The sequence below is a fragment of the Hibiscus syriacus genome, unplaced genomic scaffold (genome assembly GCF_006381635.1).
Source record: "Hibiscus syriacus cultivar Baekdansim isolate YM2019G1 unplaced genomic scaffold, ASM638163v2 tig00004258_pilon, whole genome shotgun sequence".
NCBI classification, from domain to species: Eukaryota; Viridiplantae; Streptophyta; class Magnoliopsida; order Malvales; family Malvaceae; genus Hibiscus; species Hibiscus syriacus.
Genome location: NW_024062009.1, coordinates 152727 through 170217, shown reverse-complemented (window position 1 = coordinate 170217; position 17491 = coordinate 152727). Strand labels below are relative to the sequence as shown.

Below are 17491 nucleotides of genomic sequence, written 5' to 3'. Positions count from 1 at the left end.
GCAAAAGAATCAACTACTGTATATTAATGCTGCGTCTACACCTATGTCCTCGTCAACTAAGCTGAGAAAACATGAAGGGCATGTGCTGGGTGATCATCGACAGTATCGTAGAGTGGTAGGTGCATTACAATACACTATCACACACGACCAAATATCGCGTTTGCAGTTAACAAGGTTGCACAGTTTCTTCAAGAACCCACTGAGCTGCAATTGTTAGCAATAAAAAGAATACTAAGGTATCTTGGAGGAACATTACATCATGGTCTCTGGTTTTCTTCTCAAGTTCAAGGAGCAATGGCACTAAATGCTTTCTCAGACTCGAATTAGGGAGAAGATGTAGATGACAGAAGATCCGTTTCAGACAGTCATCTTTTGTCTTGGATCTCGAGGAAGCAACGTGCAGTGTTTAGATCCACTGCAGAAGCTGAATACAAAAGCCTCGCAGACGTAGCCTCTGAGGTGGTATGGGTGAAAGTCGTGTCGAATGAAATGTCAGTACCTTTATTTGAAGCTCTAAAAATCTGGTGCGACAACACCCGTGCAATAGTCATGGCTGCCAACCCTGTACTGAACGTTAAGAGGGTATTTGGATGGGAGAATGTGGGATTCCCATGGGAATAGAATCTACATTCTCCTGTTTGGTTAGCCCGAGAATTCCATTCCCGGTAATGTAAGATTGTCAATAGTAGATTTTTTAGGGTATATTACCGGGAATGTCATTACCTCCTTTTCTTTAGGTATTGTTGAAGCGTTTTGGACTAAAATGCCCTTAATTTTTTTTCAAAAATATTCTTCTTCTGACATTGAATAATAAAAATTCTAAAAAGGTTAAATTATAAATTTATCCTTAAACTATTTTAGATTTACAAAAAAATATAATTAAAATTTTATATGAAGTTCAGGGGCTAAAATAAAATTTTAACCTTTCATTAAATATTTTTATATTTTCAATTTTGTCAAAAAAAAAATTATATAAATTTTATGAATTTAAATTTTTTAAAGAAAATATATAATTATTTTCCAACTTGTTAAAAAACAAATATATAATAAGGACAATTTGGTTAAATATACATTCTAATAATCTTTTATTCCTTTAACCAAACACGGTAATCTTACATTCCTGCTCAGCCAACCAAACACAAAATACAATATTACTAGTAATCGTATTCCCTGGTAATCTTACATTCCCAGTGATAATCTTACCTTCCGTGAACCAAACGCACCCTAAAATCAAACACATTGAGCTGGATTTGTATTTTGCTCGGGAGAAGGTTGGAGCTCAAGAGATTCATGTGAACAATGTCCCAACAGATAGCCAAGTAGCAGATGCACAGACGAAACCTCTGACACTCAATAGATTCGAAGCTCTACGAAATAAACTGAGCATTTTTTTAGTTAAAAGAGGTTGAGTAAGGAAGTGTAAGAAAACAGGGTGAATGTTAAACATAATTTTAAATGGCTCAAGTGTTCAGGTTGTTAGTTGTGTTTCACACGTGGCCATGCAGTTTTCATTCAGTTGAGCTGTTGTGACAGTTGAAGCAGTAGTTAGAAGCAATTAGCCGTCTCTTCTCTTTCCTTTAAATATCACACTGATTTTTATCTGTAATCAAGCCGGTTAATTCAAGGAAGTATTCATCTGCTTGATTCAGTATCTTTAGTCTTTGTTAACATATGGTGATGCTGTTGATGCTCTTGGAATTTATTATTTGCTTTGCCTTTCAGCAATCTTTGAAGAATAAACTATTAAATGTGAAATTTATTATTTGCTCAATTTTTGTTTGGATTTGGTGTATGTTGTACTGTGTACGTTCTTAGCGGTTTCTAATCTTCAAGAATACTTTTGGAGTCTTCAGAATTAGGGCTCTCGAATAGTAAGAAACTCAAGCTATAATTTGATTTGAAACTCACGGCTTGAAATTCAATTAATTAGGAATGAAAAATCAAAGTCGGGTGTGATGATAAAAATGTTAAAATTAATTAGGAATGATATGAATGAGTTAGGAAAAACAAAAATCATACGCATTGCCATGCAGATGCAGTAAGCAAGCACCTATCTTGCCACTCTAAAGAAAGAGCCTTTGCTTCATCTCTTTCAAAAACTCTAAACCCACCATTAATCTCCCTTTCACACTGAAGAGGGCAATAATGGGTGGTGATTTTCAGCAGAAGTTTGGCCTGTATCAGGCACTTCGAACTCAATTTCATCCCTCCAAATCCATGCCTCTCCATCCTGCTTTTCCATGTCTCCATCTTCTCATATCTCCAACACCATTCACTGTTTTCCTCATCCTCGTCGCAGTTGATCATGCTTTTGATCTCTTTCCCTAGATGCTTTCTCTCTATGCTCAATCTCTCTGCGCTTTCCAGCGGCAGACAATCATCCAATGAATCAAACATGGCTGCAAAATGATGCAAAGACTCCATAAATCTCGACAGGAAGCTTCTTTGGCTTCGCCTACCTTCTTGTTCCACTAACACAACAATGGAAGGCCTAAGTGAATGCACTGATTTCATCGTCTCTGACACTTGCATGAAGTTATTCAAAGTATTTAAATGAAACACTATATTCACAGCAACCGTTTCGTTTTTCCTTTTACGAAGGTTAATTAGCTTGGATCCTCTTAACAGGCGTTGGAATTCGAACACCAGATTGCGAAACCCTTTGGCAAAGCTCACTAATCTACTCTCGGTTTCTTGCAGCTGTGCTAAGCTTGTTGTGAAGCCGGTTAAACGAAGCGATATGCGATTACCGGTCGTGGCCTTCTCGGAAAGAGATTGAATGAGAGAAGGCCATTGGAAGCCATAAGAGACATCAAAGTCGATAACATGCAATTCTCGGTTATTGAGGTCTTCTTCCTTCTCAAAGGCTTCGATTATAGCTTGGTTAGCGGTGAAATGAGCGAATTGGTAATAGGGTGACACCTTGTAAAGAGAAGTGAAAGCTAGAATCTCTTCTTCAATGGTAGGCTCCTCCATGATCATGTCGTAGAATGGCGATTTTCGGGTAAGAAGCCTCGCGAGTAAGCCGTCGGCAAAATAAGCGACGACCCTTTGAACCGAATCCCCCGCTAACGATACGGTCCGGTAAAGTTGTGTGAGATGGTCCAAGGACGAGTTCACATTGCTCTCGTCGACCGACGTCGCAGTGACGAGCAACAAATGGATCAAATGAAGGCCTTTACCGTCTCCGAGTACCGCAACTTTTTGCTTGTGATGATCGAGCTTTAACATCTCCTCTCTCACTTGAAGAAGCTTGAATATCTTCCCTTCGCAACCTTCGTGTGAGGATGGGACGTTGTTTAATGGCGGCTTGCAAGCATGAACATTTCTCTTCCTCTTCTTGTTTTCGAACTTTTCGACGCCAGGATCCGCCATAATTGCCAGGTTGAGTTTCAGTGGCTCCTCATATGAACCTTCTTCCATGATCATGCTTCGACAGAAAGAGTTAACGATGGAGAAACATAGATCCGAGAGGAAGATTTGAAGAAGCAGACAAGATTTTATGACATGAACGAGGCTTAGCATTTAATGGGTAAGAATATCATGAGAATAACCCCTGAAAATTCCCTTGGGTCATTACATGTGAAATGAACCAAAATATTAAGTATAAGCGCAGAGAGAGAGAGAGCGGTGGAAGATTTATTCATGGTTAAATTATGGTTCTGGTCCCTTTATTAATCTCATTTTTAAGCTTGATTCTTATACTTTAATTTAACGTAATTGGGTTCTTTATTCTTATAATATTATTAGTTAGTCCTAACCGTAATTATTCATGATGGCAAACACCCCTTACAATATAAAAAAAGGGTGTATGCCGACATAATTAGTTGGATCTTCATGTCATTATTTTAATCAGAATACTTAACCATTCATATTAACTAGCGACGTTATAAAAGCAAATGATCAAATTGTATCAAATGAAAAATATGAAGGCTAAATCTTAAATCTAAACAGAGTATAAGGATCTGAACAATAATTTGACTTTCTTTTAATTAATTTTTTAATTGGATTTTAGATAGAGATAAAATAAGGGAGTCATCGAATTCTAATGAATAAATGTGTTCGGTGAAGAAATCTTTTAGATTTTTTTTTCCTCAAATGAAAAATGGCTTTGGAAAAGCAATGTGAAATGTAATTTTGGAGTTGGAGAAGGTAGGCTTGAAAGATGCCAAATTGAAGTGGGAAAAAGTGATGAACATGAACCTACCCACCGCCCCCACCTTTTATTAAAATTTTCATATTTTTTAAGATAGAACGTATATTTGATTTTTATTCTAAATATACACACACGTATATATAAATTAAGTTACTCAAATTCATGTGCACGAACCAAAATACTTCAATGATAAAAAAATTATTGTTATTTTTTGAGATCGTGATTTCGTACATCGATAATACTAAGGTTGAGGCATAAAACAGAAGTGATACTATGTCGATCTCAATGACTTAATAATCCGAATATACATTGGGAGAAACGTTTGAATGTGTCCAAACAAGCAAGCTTTGGCCCAAAAAAAAAAAAAAAAACAAGATCACATGGAGCATCAAAGCAACCTTTTGCTTATCTGTTTACTGGCAAGTTAAGCAACCTCGTACAACCATGCAGAACAAAACAATTTTATTAGTGGATACAATATTTTGATGAGAAAATAATTTCAGTGACCAAAAATACCTTATAATATATGATTTTAACCAATTTTTTTTGGATTTGCCAAAATGACCAACTAAATCGCAATGCGATCGATAATTCGCAACGCGATCTCCGCTATCGCAAATCAGTTTCCAGATTCGTAATGCGATTCTGACTATCGCATTGCAATTTCCCAAATTCGCGTTGCGATTTTCCTAATTCGCACTTCGATTTACGTAATCGCATTGCGATTTAGTAAATCGCAACAAGATTCTGACTATCGCAATACTGAATTTCAAATTCGCAGCTCGATTTCTGAATTTGCAACAGGTTTTAATTTCGCAACACAAATGTTTTGGGTATATAAATACGCAGCAGCAACAACTCATAACCTAAATCCCTAAATCGCAACTCATTTCATCTCCATCTATCACTCTCTCCGGCGACATCCGTTCTTATATCCAACGACATCCTTCCCCATCCGGCAACATGTTTTAGTTTCGCAGCTCGTTTGTTTAGTAAATTAATTTACAATAATGAAATCATCTAATGTTGATCGTGTTTGGATAGATTTGTGTTTTGGAGGGTCATGGGAGAATGTTCATGGTGTTTTACAATATATGTCTTTACCCATGAATCTTCAACTAAAACTGTCATTAAAAAAGTTAACTTATGAAACTCTAATGTTACGTGTTGTAAATAAATTGAATTTAGAGCCTCTAAGTGGATTTAGGCTATCTTATCAGAAAAATGGTAAAGTTTATTTGTTAACCGACAATGAAGATGTTGAACGATTCATTGCTAACATTAGTGTTTCAAGTGATGATGTTACATTGTATGTTGTTGAACCTAGAAGTAGTGAAGTTGGGTCAGTAGCGGGTAGTAATCAACTAAGTTTTTCAACCCCAGTTTATGATGCTCAAAATTTAATGGTTCCACCACAATTTCATCACCAAGCAAATATTGTTTCACCACATTTCCAATACCAAACACAATCTCAAAACCCACAACCTTTCCCTAATCCAAATCCCAATCAACTTTCAGCACCAAATTCCGGTTTTTGTATTGACCAGTTAGACGATGATGAGCCAACAAAAAAAATTGTGAGTACTAGTCAGTATTCAAAATTTGATCTTGGTCAATACTCGGATTTTGATGATTTTTCAGAAGAAGAAACAGACCCTGCGTGTAATGATTTTGATATTGGTCAATACCCGAATTTTGATGATGAAACAGCCGTTGCCGAGGAAGATGTTGTTGATGATAATGAGGAGAAAGTTACGACTGTAAATGAACATGTTGAACATCTATTCTGTAATTCATATAACACTGAAGAAGAAAAAGAAGAAGAAGAAATCCCCAAAGAAAAGTCCCCGAAGAAAATGCCACGGGAGTATAACTGGAATATGCCAGAATTACTTCAGATACCAGAATAAGAGTTGGTAAAGATAGCAGTTGATTGTCACACAAAAATTATTCGTATCAAGAAAGATGATTGTTTTGATACAAAGGAAGACTTGAAGATAGCTTTGTATACGAAATGTGTGGAAGATGGCTATCAACTAAAAGTTAACAAATCAAGCAAAGATCGTTTCAAAACAAGGTGTATGATTGACAAAAACTGTATGTGGCGTATGATTGCAAAGAGGATAAAAGATTGCGAAATGTTTCAAGTTAGGACTTTTATTGATAAACATACATGTTCAAGAACCAAAGTTTTTCCTCACCATAGACAGGCAAACAAAAATGTGTTGGGTGGTTTTCTGGCTGAGTTAATGTTTTTGAATGGTAGGGTATATCGGGGACATGAAATTATGACTGACATGAATGCTCGGTTCAAGATTAGTATCTCATATTCTCAAGCTTGGAGAGCCAAATGTTATGCCTTGGAATTGTTGAGGGGGCCCTCAGAAGCATCGTTTGCCCAACTGCCGGCTTATTGTCACAATTTAAAGCTGAAAAATCCTGGGTCGATAACTCATATCAAAACAGATAGAGATGGACGCTTTGAGTTGCTGTTTATCGCCATTGGTGCTGCGGTTAGTAAATCAATATAATTTTGTTGACTCATTTTTGTTAGTTACATGCATTTCACATTTAAATGATTATATTTCTTGTGTATATGATTTTGTAGATTCGTTCGTTTATTAATTGCATGCGCCCAGTTATTATAGTTGACGGAGCAAATTTAAAAGGTCGATACCTTGGAGTAAACTTATTAGCAGTAGCCATGGATGCTAACAATGGGATACTGCCAATAGCTTACGGGGTTGGAAAATCTGAAACCTCTGATTCATGGACATGGTTTATGGAGCATCTTAGGGATTGCATAGGTCCTATTAGCAATCTGACAATCATATCCGATAGGGCAAACTCAATTGACAACGCTGTTAGAAGGTGTTTCTCAGATGCTTTTCATGGACTTTGTGGTGTTCATTTGTATAGAAATCTAAAATCAAGGTCTGCTGGTATAAAAAATCACAAATGGACATACTGGAAGGCTGTAAAAGCTTATCGGGAAGTGGATTTTAATAAGCATATAAACTGTTTAAGACGTGTTTTGCCTCAGTGTGCTCAAACACTAGAAGATGTCGGGTTTGAAAGATGGTCAAGAGTACATCAACTTGGAGCAAGATATGGTTTCATGACGTCTAATAGTGCAGAATCAATCAACGCTCTAAGTCATCATTCCCGGAAATTACCCATTACTATGTTAATGGAGTTTTTTCGAGCCTCTATTCAATAGTGGTACTACAAGAAAAGAAATCATGCAGGTATTATTTCTTTAAATTCGTAACTTATCATATATTTTACTAAGTATTATTTATTTAAATTTACAGGAACATTGGAACATCGTGTTACACTATGGACAGAAAAAAAGATAACGAAACGTGTTGTGAAGCCAACGTCATGGAGAGTTGAACCATGTTCAAACCCTTTGTTTGAAGTACTGGATAATAACTTAAATGGGCTTGTCGATCTAAATGCAAAGACGTATAGTTGTATGAAATGGCAAACATCTGGTTATCCGTGTGGCCATGTTATAAAAGTTTCTCTTCATCTAAATCAAGATGATTCAAGCGCATACGCTATGGATTGCTACACTACAGAAGTATGTCGACAGACTTATGGCGAGATTGTCTACCCTATTCCACATCCTTCTGAGTGGGACATATCAGATGACTTACAAATAATTTTGCCACCAGCCATGGACAGAAGGCTACCTGGCCGACCAAAAAGTCACTATCGTATACCGTCTAAGGGTGAAGAGAAGAAGAGATCGACATGTAGTCGGTGCAAGGAAAGTGGTCATACAAGGTTGACATGTGGATCACCAGTGCCATCACAATCATCTTTTCCTCTACCAAAATATGGATCCTCATCAAAATCCAAAGCTCATATGGTGTCAAGCAAAAGGCAATCAAAATCGCAATCATCTTTAAAATCCCAATCACAACCGGCTTCACCTTTTGGGACAGTTAACTTAGGTGATTTTTAAATGCAAACGTTGTATTATGTGGATTTTATGTGTGAACTTTTAACATTTTCAGTTAGGCATGTATTAGTAACTTGAGTTTGAAAATTGCTATGATCTGTTCAGTTGTTATCACTTATGAGGCATTCATTTGACTATCGCAACATGGAAATGACGTTCGCAATCATCTTAATGTCTATCGCAACGCGGAAATGACTATCGCAATGTGAAATGAAAATCGCAACGAGAGAATCGCAATGAGAAATGAAAATCGCAACGAGAGAATCGCAATGCGAAATGAAAATCGCAACGAGGGAATCGCAAAGCGAAATGAAAATCGCAATGCGAATTTAGTTTCGCGTTGCGATTTTAGTTTCGCGTTGCGATTTTGTCGTTGCGATTTTCATTTCGCGTTGCGATTCTCTCGTTGCGATTTTCATTTCGCATTGCAATAGTCATTTTTGCCTTCAACATAATGCAGATTGAAATCAACAAAATCAACCATTACATTTCAATCAATTAAACAAGCACAAATAAGAATTATGTTCACATCAATTAAACAAATCAACTTTTACAAATCATCTTTTACAAATCAATTAAACAATCAAAAAATAAGCAATAATTCTTATTTCCTCATCTACTATTGAATCAACTTTTGCAGTCATACATCATTTTCACGCAGCTCACTTCTGAGATTAACCTGCAGAAACTAAACATTTGCTCAAACAACACTTTCTATACATATAAAACCTACAAACAACAAATTATTGAATTCTAGGTACTTAACCAAACATTTTCAAACCACAAGCCTATAAACTTACCAATTGTTTATGGACATTTTTATAACGCGGATGCAGGTAGGCAGCGTCTCGTATATATCGATCTAGCCATATAATGCCGAAACCACAAGCCTACTGCAACTCTATCTCTATCGGTGGGAGGTAGATACTTTATACTTCCTGTGATCAAACGCTCCAACGCCAAGTATACGAGAGGACCACAATCCCCTCTGGGTCCTTTCGTTTGTTATGGTGCGGTCTCGTCTCTGCTAACTGTAATATTGAGCTTCTTTGGCTTCTTGTTTCCAGAACGAATCCAATAATTTATCGCATCCAAGAATTTAGCCAAATGAGAGCTCCATCCCATAATAATATCTCTTAAATCAGCCAATGATATGTAATTTATCATGATGTCATATACTATTGCCTTAAGGGATGGGAGCTGAAGCTCGACGAGAAGCCAATGTTTACGTTCCAAAACAGGGATAAACACCTACAATCATAAGTAATAATTCATTCATTTGCGCACTTATTTATGAATACCTTTAAACTCAATATAAAATAAATACTAACCTTATCGACCTCCCACCATGCAGGATAAAGTTTAGCTTGTCCATTGCCCGACGTAAATGATTCATCTCGTTGATTCTTCAAGTGAACGGCGTTAAAAGACGTCGGCATAATTGTATATCATGTATTTCTTTTATTTTCCTTAAGTTTCCTAATTATTAGAAGACGTGACACCCACGCATCGATATGTTATTTTACAAAAAAAGACATATATTAGTAACTTACATAAATTTAAAAAAAAAATCAAATTGAAATATAAGAAAAATATAAGACTTACCCCTCCATCGAAATAGCCATTGTCTTCGACCCCTAATAATACGCCCCACCAAGACCGATCAAGCAACAAATAGATATCATCGTTGAGCTTGCATATGTCAGTGAAACACCCCTGGCTCCGCTCATGTAGATAAAAATCAACTGCGGTCTTAGCCAAAGGGTGTTATCCAGAATTGTGTCCGGTAGTTGCCTCCTCTCCACTTCAGATACTGGTATGGTACTGGCCGATAACTCATACGAGAGCCAACTTGAATCCATCATGTCCGGCACGTCAGATGGATTCTTTCATGTCTGGCACGTCAGAGGGTTTCTCAAGAATTCTACATATGACGCCATGTGAATCGGGCTCTTGAATGGTGGGAGGGACCTCTTCAACGATGACAGTGGCCTCTTGAACAGTGGGAGGGGACTCTCGAGGAATGATAGGGGCCTATTCAACGATAGGAGTGGACTCTTGAGGGATGACAGGCGAGTCGGGCTTCTTCTTGCGGTGTCTTCGCATTATTGGGGTGTACGGAGACTTAATAGCACGTGCACGCCGTCTGATGCGTGAACTCTGTCGAGCAAGAAAAACCCGACGTAAAGCATCCACCTTATCGGGCCGCTAAATAATTAAATACAAATATCAGTAAATAAACAGACATGATATTTAAACAGTGAAAACAAAGACAAATATGTTTCAAACTTGCATTGAATTCACCCAAGTCATTATTCTATCATAATTCACAAAATGCATCAGATAACAAAGGCAAATATGTTTCAAACTTGCAACACTGTCAACTTAGTATTTGTCTTTGTCTATTGGTTGAAGTAATGCAATTCATTCAAGTTTCAATTTGCAGAAGAATAATGGAACTTAAAATCGCAACGTGAAAAATGACTATCGCAACGCGAAATGAAAATCGCAACGAGAGAATCGCAACGCGAAATGAAAATCGCAACGCGAAACCAAAAATCACAACGCGATTATAGTTTTGCGTTGCGATTTTTGGTTTCGCGTTGCGATTTTGTCGTTGCGATTTTCATTTCGCGTTGCGATTTTCTCGTTGCGATTTTCGTTTCGCGTTGCGATTTTCATTCTCTCGTTGCAATTTTCATTTCAACCAAAAGACAAAACAGTGTTACTAAATTAGTTTCAAGAATAAACTATTTCTTCTTCTTCTGCAAATTGAAACTTGAATGGATTACATTACTTCAACCAAAAGATAAAACAAAGACAAATACTAACTTCAGAGTATTAAAGAATACACAGTTTAGCAGAATTGACAGCAAACGAAAAAATTTACTTTCAACCAAAAGATAAAACAAAGACAAATACTAACTTCACAGTGTTAAAGAATACACAGTTTAGCAGAATTGGCAGCAACCAAACAAATTTACTTTCAACCAAAAGACAAAACAAAGACAAATACTAACTTCACAGTGTTAAAGAATACACAGTTTAGCAGAATTGGCAGCAACCGAATAAATTTACTTCAACCAAAAGACAAAACAAAAGACAAATACTAACTTCACAATGTTAATAAACAGTTTAGTAGTATTGGCAGCAACCGAATAAATTTACTAAGCAATCTAAGTGAAATGGTTAATCTAAGTGAAATTACGAGTAAATTTATCATCAAGTTAAATATGGAAAATCTTAAACTTACCTCGTTGCGTAGAGTATGAACCTCATTCTGCAACGATACTACCATCTCACGTAGAGCGGCAACCTCACCACGTAAAGTAGACACCTCCACACGCCATGCACCATCGTTATCGCGTAGAGTACTGATCTCCTCACGCAAGGCATTGACCTCATCACGTAACTCCCTTGACTCATCCCGTGGAGGTGGAGGTGGAGAACAGGGAGATAGAAGTCGTGGCATCTTTGCCGGTCGCCTATCATGAGGTGATGGTGGAGAAGAGGCTCGATGATATAACGGGATAGGCGATGGCTCTCGTTGTAGAGGTGTATAGTCGGGTCGATCAGGTGATGGCTCTGGGTGAGGTGATGGCTCTCGAAGTGGAGGAAGTGGAGGTTGCTCATCATTCGTGCCATCAAGAAAACGCTGACTAGCTTGCCACCAATCAGTGGCAAACTCAGCCTCCGTGGGTGTCAGTCTCATTAATGGAGTGTTGGCCTCCTAAAAATATAAAAACTCAAACAAAGTTAAACGTCTACTATTAATAACTTGTTTATATATGATAGTATTTGTGTTAACTTACATTATTTATTGTCGTATATGGTATTAAGTCTTCCCAATCCAACAGACGTTTCCTCTTCCAGGAAATAACCCTAGGAATATCATTTGAGGTTTTTAATGCATATTTCCGCATGCTGGGGAAAGCCTCGAATATCCAAATCTACAAACAATATAATAACAAACATTAGTAATTGTTAAATAATTAATTATAATTTTGAAAACATTATATAGAAATTATTACCTTAAAGGGCCAAACAAAGCATAACAAAGTGTATTTCGACCCATTGCCCCGCAAACTTTTGCGGTCATCAAAGGCAGACGAAATCTTAGTCCAGGTAGCTTTCCATATATACGAACCCCACGGAAACAGATTCCATGCATTTAGGTCCTCTACCAATAATATTATCTCCTGAGGAATAGGTTGTCTGGCCTCTCTCCCTAAAAAGTCGGCATACAAAAGTAGTAGAAGGCATACTCGGACAACATCGACGTCATTCATCCGAGTAAAACCATCTTTCTTATTAAACAATTTCTTCAGGACGTCGACGTGTAAGTTCGGCTTCTCTATTGACTCATCAGGAAACACCCTGGATAACCATGATGGGCGGGTGATATGACGAGTGTACCGGCCTACATCATCGTGTCCAAATCGTAGACCAGTGATTAAGCAGAACTCCTTCCGCCCAAAACAAGTATACGCCGGTGGAAAATGAAATCATATCTCTTCCTCACCACGTTGTATACTGTCGGGTAGATCGCTAGTCATAGTCTGAAGCCACAAATGGGTCAAATTAGCATCTCCACCCGGATGTTGTACTCTCAGCCATGGCCCGAAGCAGGTTTCCTCAAACAATTTTCTTTGTGCAGGTGAAAGCATCGAAGCAATTGTAGTGGCTAGGTTAACTTTATTCCTTAATGTCAATGAAGCCGAAAACAATTTCTACAAAAACAATAAACATACCAAGTTAGATATACCAAAAACTACACTGTGAAGATATACCAAAAACAATAAACATAAATAGTAGTTTATTCTTGAAACTAAAATTTGCAACACTGTTTTGTCTTTTGGTTGAAATGAAAATCGCAACGAGAGAATGAAAATTGCAACGAGGAAATGACTATCGCAACGAGAGAATCGCAACGCGAAATGAAAATCGCAATGCGATTTTGGTTTCGCGTTGCGATTCTCTCTTTGCGATAGTCATTTCCGCGTTGCGATTTTCATTCTCGAAACTATTCTTCTTCTGCATTACTTCAACCAAAAGACAAAACAAAGACAAATACTAACTTCACAGGGTTAAATACTAAACAGTTTAGCAGTATTGGCAGCAATCGAATGAATTTAATAAGAAATCTAAGTGAAATGGTTAATCTATTATTGAAATTACCAGTAAACTTATCATCAATTTTAATATGAAAAACCTAAAATAATGCAAAATTTTTAAAATAAAAATAATTAAAAAAACTAACCCTCGGAGGTTGATTTTCTATTTCTGAATGATTGTGAGGGATTTCTGACCGTGAATGGTTGTGAGGGATTTCGCCGGCGATGGGGACGGAAATCTTCGGAGATGGGGACGGATTTCGCCGTAGAGAGTGAAAGATGGAGATGGGACTGAGTGTTGTGATTTTAGGTTTGAGGTTATGAGTTACGATTACTGTGGACGGTTCAGTTTCCGATATATTAAGAAAAAATTCGTGTTTGGAATTTGAAAAAAAAATACGCGTTAATACGAATGGCGCTGTGTAAATCGTATTGCGATAGTCAGATTCGCATTGCGATTTACGTATTCGCATTGCGATTTTCCTAATTCGCATTGCGATTTTCCTAATTCGCATTGCGATTTTCCTAATTCGCATTGCGATTTACGTAATCGCGTTGCGATTTACGTATTCGCATTACGAATTAGGAAAATCGCAACGCGAATTTGGGAAATCACAATGCGATAGTCAAAACCGCGTTACGAATCTGGAAACTGATTTGCGATACCGGAGATCGCGTTGCGAATTATCGATCGCATTGCGATTTAGTTGGTCATTTTGGCAAATCCAAAAAAAGTTGGTTAAAATCGTATATTATAAGGCATTTTTGGTCACTGAGGTTATTTTCTCTATTTTGATGCTGCCCCTTACACTGTGAGGTCGACACATGGCAACTTTCCACACAGCCGCTGCTAAATGAAGGAAAACAGAGTAGTGCAAATTTTGGATAATAAAACCTAAGGTGGAGTTTGGTCGGCTGAAATGTTTATGAGAGAATTAGAATATGTGAAGGAATTAGAATCTGTAAAGAAATTCAAATCTGTGAAGAAATTGGAATATGTAGGAATTAGAATCTGAAACCTGTTTGGTTGGCAAGAAATTGAATTGTAATCTAATTCTATATTCTGTTTGGTTCGCAGACATGTCAGATGAATTTAATTTCAGTAATGTAAAATGACAGATTTCCCTTCTTGTTCTTTTACTTAATTTTAGTTTGTTTTATAACTTACATGTAGCAATATATTATAAAAATTTTAAAAATATTAAATTTTCATTTTATTGATTGATTATTCATTTCAATAAATTATAAAATTATAAAAATCATACTAATAAACATCATAAGTTAAAATTATCCCAATTAGGGATGGCCATGGGTCGGGTTGGGTCGGGTTTTTGGTCCACCCGACCCGAGAACAAGGGAATCTCCACCCGAGACCCGACCCGACCAAAATAAAGTTTCATCTGACCCGACCCGACCCAAATATATAAATTAGAAACCCTACCCGAAATAATAAAAAAATTATTTTTATTCAATAAAAACAATGACTTAATTGAAAAAAATATATATATAGAGGGGTATTATTGTAATTATTCCTAAATATATAAGGTAAAATTATATATATTTTTCGGGTCAGGTCGGGTATTTTTCACCCTAAACCCGAACCTGACCCGAATATCACACTTAAAAAAATCCGACCCGACCCGAATATCACACTTAAAAAAACCCGACTCGATCCCGAAATTTTTTTAAAAAAATCCGACCGGCATACCAAAAGATTGATGAGGGAATGTGAAATTTGACCATACTACCTTCATCAATCTTTTGGTATTCGGGTCGGGTTTTTTAAAAAAAAAATCTGGATCGGGTCGGATTTTTTTTAAAAGTTTCGGGTTCGGGTCGGGGTTTTTTAAGTTTGATATTCGGGTCGGTTCGGGTTTAGGGTGAAAAATACCCGACCCGACCCGAAAAAATATATATAATTTTACCTTATATATTTATGAATAATTACAATAATACCCCTCTATATATAATTTTTTTTCACTTAAGTCACTGTTTTTATTGAATAAAAATATTTTTTTATTATTTCGGGTCGGGTGAAACTTTATTTTGGTTGGGTCGGGTCTCGGGTGGAGGTTCCCTTGTTCTCGGGTCGGGTGGACCAAAAACCCGACCCATGGCCATCCCTAATTGGGATGATTTTAACTTATGATGTTTATTAGTATGATTTTTATAATTTATTAAAATGAATAATCAATCAATAAAATGAAATTTTAATATTTTTTAAATTTTTATAATATATTACTACATGTAAGTTATAAATCAAACTAAAATCAAGCAAAAAAAATGAAAAGGGCAATTTTGTAATTTTTACATTACTGAAATCAAATTCATCTGACATGTTTGCGAACCAAACAGAATATGTAATTGGATTCCAATTCAATTTCCTGCCAACCAAACATGTTTCAGATTTAAATTTCAATTCCTTCACAGATTTCAATTCCCTCAAGACCACCTAAGAGTTTTTGGTGCATCACTTTGATTAACATATTAAACGATGTGTTACCATTAGCAATAATGACGTGGGGAGCTCAATTCAAAGATGTGATATCATTGTTTTAGATACCATTTCCTTGGTTATTTAATTAAGTGTAAACTACACTAATAGTAATTAATGTTTGAGTAAGTTTTTGTTTTCTCACTAAAGTTTGAAAAGTGACAAATTGGTCACTAACATTATTGATTTATAACAAAATGACCACTAACGTTAACGATTTGTAACAAAATGATCACCCTACCATCTGCGTTAAAATGATGATATGGCAACTTTCAAAAAACGGTTAACATTTAGTTTTACCCCTAAACTATAGCTAAAACATCAAATAAGCCATTGAACAATGATTTTATATTTAATTTACCCCTAAAACTTTCTAATTTTATTTTATTTTTCCAAATACCCAACCAACTCCACTATACTCAAACCACCTTCCTTACAAAATGAAAAATGGTGGAGATTTAAAAATCATTTCTTTTTCATTTTTATATATACTTTCTTATTTTCATTTTTTTAGGATGAGAGGTTGAGATTGTTACAGTAAGAACACAACAAACGACAAATTACAATATTGTCAAAATAAATGGAGTCAAATGCATCTATTTTACTTCATCAAAGAGACCAAGAGATACAAAAAGCAGCTAAAAAATAATGGAGCTTCAAAATTGGTTGAAGAAGTTGGAGATGGATAACCATGCATGGCAAAAAATGGCGCATGAGAGCGAAGCAATGCTTGTGTCTCTATGAGAACAAGTAGCTGACACAATGGAGTCAGCGATACAGAATCTTGGTGTGAAATTGAAGATCAACAAGACGAAGAAGAAGAAGAAGAACGACAATGGTTTACAAACGTTGTAATACTTCAAGTGTCTGCATTTGTGAGAGGAAAAGCTTATTTTTCTTGCATTTTGGGTCACTAAGCACATAGAAATGACAATTGTTAACATAAGAAAAACAAGTTTTTCCTCTCACAAACACAAACACTTGGGAGTATCATAGCGTTTGGAAACCATTGTCGTTGTTGTTCTTTTTTCGTCTTGTTGATCTTCAACTTCACACCACGATTTTGCATCGCCGACTCCATTATTGACAGTACTTGTTCTCGCAGTATTTCTAGTTTATTATTTTGAGACATGACCATCACTTCGCTCTCACGCGACACTTTTTGCTATGCATGGTTGTCCATCTCTAGCTTCTTCACCAGGTTTTGAAGCTCCATTGTTTTGTTTGCTGTTTTTTTATCTCTTGGTCTCTTTGATTAAGTAAAATAGATGCATTTGACTACATTTGTTTCAACAATACTACAGTTTTTCATTTGTTGTGTTTTTGGAATAACGATCTCTATCGCTCATCCTAAAAAAATGAGAATGAGAAAGTATGTATAAAAAATGAAAAAGAAAATATTTTTAAATCTCCATCATTTTTTTATTTTGTAAGGAAGGTGGTTCGAATATAGTGGAGGTGGTGGGGTATTTGGAAAATTTTGAAATTAGAAAGTTTTGGGGGTAAATTAAATATAAAATCATTGTTCAATGACTTATTTGATATTTTACCTATAGTTTAGGAGTAAAACTAAATATTAACCATTTTCTTTACGTTGCCACATCATCAATTTAATGGAGACGGCGGTAGGGTGATCATTTTGTTACAAATCGGTAACGTTAGTGACCATTTTGTTACAAATCGATAATATTATTCATCAATTTGTTACTTTTCAAACATTAACGGGAAAAACATAAACTTACTCAAACATTAATTAC

General features: G+C 36.2%; 1 protein-coding gene across 1 annotated transcript; it reads right to left on the bottom strand.

Moving 5' to 3' along the window:
- Positions 1-1969: 1969 nt before the first annotated feature.
- Positions 1970-3515, bottom strand: LOC120192969 (GRAS family protein RAM1-like). The gene has a single exon (XM_039195627.1). The coding sequence runs from the start codon at positions 3427-3429 to the stop codon at positions 2014-2016; it is 1416 nt and encodes a 471-aa protein (XP_039051558.1). The 5' UTR covers positions 3430-3515; the 3' UTR covers positions 1970-2013.
- Between the last annotated feature and the right edge of the window lie 13976 nt (positions 3516-17491).

What these genes read in the sequence shown, in the direction of transcription:
- LOC120192969 (XM_039195627.1), bottom strand. Translation starts at nt 3,429, where the DNA reads ATGATCATGGAAGAAGGTTCATATGAGGAGCCACTGAAACTCAACCTG.